Here is a 6,802-nt window from a genome sequence, read left to right on the forward strand (position 1 = left end):
ATTTTGTATTAACAAACAAGGAAATTTAAGAGTGACACTTTCAATGAAGCTGGACAAAGAAGCTTCTAGCTAGAATATTCACAGATGGGATAGATTTAATAGAAGGAAAGTGATTTTTCACTAACCTTGGCAGATGCAGAAAAAGGAAAACAGAACACATTTTTCACATTTTAAAAGACACAATGTCTTCTACTTTGAGAGGAGTTCAACTGAAAACTTCCTAAAATAAGTGTTTTGCAAGTCAAACAGGTTGTAAAAAGGAATTTGGAAAAAACAAGCATCCTCATGTCTACATTAGCAGCTAACATTTATAATCGATCAACTAGGAAAGTAATACGTAAACCATATGAGAAACTAGAACAAGAATGGTTCAATATCATTGTTTATCCATCAAAAACAAACCTATCTAAATCTTTGCATTCATTGGCAGTTTGGATTATTCCCTAGAACTCGAGACTACAACTCACAAGACTTCAAGCAGTTTGGGTAATTTATCTTGGTAAGGGAGCACATACTTCTGCAAAAAGATTGGACCAGACAATGAGAAAAATCTAGGTAGCTTGCTTGTTGACTCCCATAACCCTTCAGATTTCAATATCTCCATCACACGAAATCGAGGAATCAACCTCTTTTCCAAACTTAATCCTAAAGGCGACGGGCGGTAAGCAATGTCTACAGGTGCAATCCCGACATCCTTGATAAGAAATTCCATCTTCCTCTGCAATGCCTCTGTGGAACTCCATAAAAAAGTTGGATGTCTCTGGACTGCAGTATTGAAATCAGAGTTCGACAAACCAAAACTGTTCATGAGCTTAACTTGGGCCTCAAATTTTTCTTTGCTGACCCCGCGCAGCACAAAAAGGATCCAGAGGTACATGCCGGATCCACGGGGAATACCAATCCCATCAGCTCTATCTACTAGAGCCCGGACGGCATCAGGGTTTGGCACGATGAAGCTGGGGTGGTTTTTAATGACATGAGAAACCCGGTCTTCAGGAATACCACATTCGTCCAGCAAGAAGTTCATGTTGCGCACTACATTCTCAATGTTGCTGCAAAAAAACCATCCACGCCTCCGGAGATTCTTGAGGAGGATCTCCCTCGATCCAAATAAATTTTCCCAAGCCTTCAATTTGAGGAGAAGCGTGTTCTGGCTCTTTAAGCCAATAACCATAGGGTTAATCCGAACGACATTGATGATGTCGGATTCAGATAATCCCATTTCGCGCAAAATTTTAAACTTCGGAGCGAGGTTCGTCTCCACATCCCAGCAGAGCAATCCTGGTTTCCAAGCTAGTATCCTTCTCAGATTAGCACCATCAAGGCCCTGAGATCTGAAGAATCCAAGAACGGCGTCGGGCTTCTCGGTGGACTGAATACGAGGGAGAAACTTGGAGACCTTGGAAGCATCGTCGGCGGAGAACCCGCATGTATCCACGAGGTACTCGACCAGGAAGTGGGGATCGGGAGAAGCGGTGGCGCCTGAGGCGGAGACGGATGTGCCGGTGGAGAAGAAGAAGCGGTGGAGTTGGGTCGAAGGAAGGAAGGCATGGCGGCGGACCAGGGATTGAAGCATCGCGTCGGTCCGTCAAGCGACAACCCAAGGACTAAAAACGACCCTATTAGAGACCCCGCAAAACCCTACTTCCCTTTTATGTTCTGTGTAGCATGCGTTCGGGTGTGCACTGATAGAGAATTATAGGAACGAATTTAGTAAACTTTTTGGTACAATTAGTTAAACCAAGTGGTGTATTTTTTTTAGATGGCTGAACAAACTTGAGTCTAGACCTTGTGCTGAAATTTAGGGGGCCGGATCTTCTAGACCCTTTATTACTTGTCTCTCCCTGGATCACACATCGATATAAATATCTCCCTCACGTGCAAAACGTGTGCACGCGCCAACGCACATAAGCCCTAGCGAACTCCGACGTCGCCACCCTCCAGCGCTGCCTCCCTCGTCACCTACGGCCTCCCTCCAGCTCCGTCGACCTCCCTCTAGCATCGTCGACCTCTAGCGCCCTCCCTCCAGCTCCGTCGACCTCCCTCTAGCATCGCCGACCTCTAGCGCCCTCCCTCCAGCGCCACCGACCTCCAGCGACCACCCTCAACCTCCTTTCGGCGACTTCCAGCGACCTCTAACGACCCCGAATTCCATCGCTCCCCCTCCAGATTGAAGACCAGAAGATTTCTTCAAAAGATCTCCATGTTTAAGTGGCTCAGAATTAGATTTTTGCATGATGGGACCTCCGCTAACTAGTGAGGTGCTAGAAATTGGTCCTGCGGAAGAGAGAGAACCAGAATAGCTAGACCGACCAGAGGCATTCGGTATGATAGGCCCTGTATGAGAAGCTGCACTTCCAAATGATGTGTTCCTTGGAGGGGCATTTAGAGATCTAGATTTTCTGGATTTTTCCACCTGTAGTTCAAACATCTTCCCTAGTTCTCCTTATTTTTTTATATCTCCACCTGTATATGGCATAGCTGTTGAACTCATAACTGGAGTTTTCTCCTTTCGTGGCTCTGGTCGGCCTGAAACATACAAGCCATTGCTTAGCTGATGGGAAGGGAATCTCGAACCCATTGGGTTTTGAACCTTTCTCAATTTTCTTGACAAGCTAACTGGAAACGAACAAGTGTAATTCACACTGATCGATGGTGGGAAGTTGTAACAGTTGGAATGTAAAATACCGAAAATAGACGAATATTAATAAGGGAATTTTCCAGAATTTTTAGAAATTTTTCGAGAATTTTTCGAAGCTTGTATGAGCGAGTTTACAAGGATAAATATGGGTCCCGGAAAAGTCTGTTTCCCATTTAAGCGAGGAAATGTTATTTTCTTAATTCCTTTTCTATTTTCTTTTCTTTATTTTCTTTCTTTGTCTTCCTCGCCGAAGCCATGCGCGCCCGAGTCTCCCTTCCCTGCCGAATCCCCCGCGTGCCCGTGCCCTAACCGCACGCGGCAGTTCTTCTCCTCCTCTTTTCCCTGATGCTTCTCCGCCTGAACCCACGCTACTGCCTTGATCGTTTCCTTGCCGCGGAGATCCCCGAATCGCATCGAATAGCATCGCCGCCACTCCGACCCGGAGCCGAGCCCTAGCTCGATTCATCGCGTCGTCGTCCGCCTACCTCTCATCACTGCCCGACGACGCCGCCGGCGTCGTTGCCCCTTGCCGTGGAGATCCCAAAGGCGCTATCGACACTCCCCTATGCCCTAGCATCCTCTACCCTTCTTTTGGTTGTCCCGGAGATCCCCAAATCGTGCTAAGCAACATTGCGCCATCTCCTCCCTGTGCCGATTGACATCTGGGCAGCGTTTCCCCTCACCGGAGCAGTGGTGTTGCCGTGCTTGCTATGCCCTAGTGCCGGCAGCCGACCACAGTGCCCTAGTCTTCCTTCTCGCTGCGAGCCATAGTGCAGAGTGCCTCCCCCTGCTCACTTTCATGCCCTAAACTCCACTGTGAGTCTTCTTTCTTCGCCACCAGTTGCCGGTAGAGAGAAAACAAGAAGGTATCGAGTAGGTAAGGCATGTTAGGTATTTGGATTTTGATTTGGGGGCTTGCGCTGAATGGATTTGGCTGATCACTGTGGTAGTGAATGTTTTTCTGCAGCATCGTTTGATCTCCGGCAGCAAGTAGATTCCAGCAGCAAACGACCCTACTTCCAACAGTGATAAACGGCTGTGAGTTTAAGGTAAGGCATAGGAATTTGATATATGCTATTGATCATGTATGGGTTGAATTAGGTTTATGTGTTGATTAGGGATTTGCCCTAATTTAGGATTAGAGAGTTTATTTAGCTATTTATAAGAATGTAGCTAAATAAAAAATATATTCAATTGGTAACACAGGGCTTTGACGCGAGACGAGTATCTCGACGTCTGATTGGACCATATTGGACATTTCTTATCGGAGGCGGGTACTTTGACTTATGTCTTTTGATATGCATAATAATGTGTTTAACAAATAGCAATGATTGTATTTTCCATTTGTTTTGGTTGGTCACTACATGATCTGATTCATGCTTGCTTGTTTACTTATTATGCACTGCATGTTGGTACTTACCTAATCATACCTGCTTTTAGAGGTAGTAACACAATCATATTATACATTATGTTCAGGACCTAGGGTTTATTTGATACCCTATCTGATTTGTGTACCTTTCATTTGATACATTGTCCTGTGGTACACATTTTATATTTATATATGGATCTTGCTATGTTATTCATGATATTGTCATGTTTAGTGTCATGCATCATTTTGCATGATTGCATGTTGTGTGATAGTCTGCTCCATTATTATCAAGCACATCGCCGGTTACATGTTTCCATACACACCACCACTTATGGGTTAGTGGTAGATCAGACAGGTGTGTGACAGTTCTGCTGTTTGGCTCCGTTGGACTGGTGACTCAGCGTGGTAGCCGGCAGACAGTTCTGCTCTGTTTAGCTACGTTGGTTTAGTGTAGCAGCGTGCTAGCATGCAGGCGGTTGGACTCTGTTTGGCTCCGTTGGTCCGCTCATGGATAGTGTGACGCAGCGTGGTAGTCGGCAGAGATTCCTCCCCGTCATTGTGTACCGGGAGATGAGAGCATTGCGCTCCCCCATTTATGATTTGGGGTAGGAGTATGTGTGTACTCCGATAGCATCCCGTCCACTCGGTCACTCATCAGGGGCAGTGATGTCAGAGTGCACGGTTGTCACAGCCCTATCCCCTCGGACTCACCATTGTGTGTGTGATGACTGACTGGCGTCAGGGGTGACCATGTCATTGGCATCATATGCATGATGCATTTATTGCTTGTGTTTGCTGCATTTACTTGCTGCATTTATATGGATGCATATGATTGACATGCATACAGGATTATGACACCCTCGGTCTGACGACCCTGTTACCCTTATACCTTGGTCCGGGTTAGTACAGCTTTTCTCCTGCATTCCTCAGTTGCATTTACCTTTCTTGTGTCAGGAGACTGTACGCATGATTAGTGATAGTTGTTATATTCTTTATTATGCATATCAGCTGTACCTGCTGAGTGTTGGACTCACACCCTCCTCCGTTGCTATTTCAGGTTGATGCTGTCAGGAGAGAGTTCCAGTTGCTAGTCCCCTGCAGACCACGAGGATATTGTTGGTCTTTTAGTTTTCTTATTTAGATTATGCTAAACTTGTTCTGTTTGATGGTATGGACATTGTATGGATTTTGTGATGTCGATGGATTTGGTTTTGGATTTACTTTTACTACATGCCTGCCTAGATGGCAGAAGAGGTAAGTTGGTTTTATCGTCGGATTTGAGTTTTACGAGTGTAGTGGAGTATGAATATGTTTTGAGCTTTATGGGTGTAGATGAGTAGGGTTGTTTTCGAGTCATCGTATTACTGTTCTGTTTGTTTACTACTAAATTACGTGGTTGTGTCAGCCAAAGGCTGAAATTGATATAAACTGTGTGGATGGTGTGGTTGTTTGTTTATTATTATTGTTATTATTATTCCAGCCGCATGTGGCTGAGGTATATGGTGATGTAGAAAGTTTCAGATTGTCCGCCGTACAGGGGAAATGCTGCCAAAATTTTTTCGGGCAGGGACTCCTCCGGGGCGTGACACGGAAGACTCATATCATGTTCCTGTTGCAGAGTGTAGAGAAGCTTATTTTCAATTAGCCTGTTGAAAGACAAATGAAACATGTTAGATGTAACAAATGCATACCGAGAATGGTTGTACATACACCAAATGCATAAATATCATAGTGTAAACTTATTTTTTATTGTCTATACTGCAACAATGTTTATATCATATTGCAAGGAGGGAAAACATGTTGGATGTCATGAATGGGGGTCACAAATGTCAGATTGAAACATATAAAAACCTAGCCGAGTAACTTGGATTGATTTATGAAATAGCTTGTAAGGTTGTAATCGATACAAAGATAATATTACAGAATTTGCACAAGATTTGTAAGTGTATCACTAAATATCCTCATGAATGTAGGGCAAGGATTTATTGATCCAGTGAGAGAGAGTCAATTCAAGACACGCAGCTTGCAAACTTAACTTACAAGTTGTATCTGAATATGATCCATCAGTTCAAAGTAAACCTAGTTTATAGTGTGGATATATCCAAATTATCTATCACAGAAAACATTGGCATTCTGATACCATTGTTCATTTCATGTGCTTTTCCTAAAAAAGAGGATGTCATAGTATGTTCCGATACCATTGTTCATTTCATGTGCTTTTCCTGAAAAAAAGGATGTCACATACTATGCTTGGATGGAACTGGAGAGTTGACATCCCTACATCCATTAGTAGCAAACATAAGTAAAAAAAACGAAAAACAGTTATGTTTTTTAGAGAAATATAAGTGGTTTTTGTTGAACATAAAATCTTGTCCAAACAAAATACCAAAAAAAATGTTGTTAATTATTTTTGGTAAGCGAAATAAGGGCAACTAACCAATGACAAAATTACTTTTCCAGCTAGTGAATTTTGAATGGTTTTCTATCCCAGCCATCCAAAAACATAAATCATGGACCAAAGCCGTATACATTAGCAATAAACAGTGCATTTTTTAGCAGGAAATTAACACCAAGCCATCTAGGCCTTGCAAGAAGATTGTTAAATGGGGATATTTTAAAGTGAGCTAAATTCAAGTCCATAATTAAACAAAAAAGAAGACACTTTGCGAGGAAAATTTCTCCCATCTATCTGTTCAAACAATTGGGAAAGGCATAAACTAAACTATATAGATCAAAGCATAGAAACAGATGCAGATGTAATCCTTCAATTAATGCTTCTGTAGCTTCTCAGA

At 43.3% G+C, this 6,802-nt stretch overlaps 1 protein-coding gene across 1 annotated transcript; it reads right to left on the minus strand.

Annotated features, from left to right (window-relative positions):
- Positions 1-463: 463 nt before the first annotated feature.
- On the minus strand, positions 464-1,576 carry LOC122013945 (transcription termination factor MTERF15, mitochondrial-like). The gene has a single exon (XM_042570154.1). It carries the CDS (start codon positions 1,574-1,576, stop codon positions 464-466), a length of 1,113 nt encoding a protein of 370 aa, XP_042426088.1.
- Positions 1,577-6,802: the final 5,226 nt, after the last annotated feature.

Source organism: Zingiber officinale, chromosome 8B, assembly GCF_018446385.1.
Source record: "Zingiber officinale cultivar Zhangliang chromosome 8B, Zo_v1.1, whole genome shotgun sequence".
Taxonomy (NCBI): domain Eukaryota; kingdom Viridiplantae; phylum Streptophyta; class Magnoliopsida; order Zingiberales; family Zingiberaceae; genus Zingiber; species Zingiber officinale.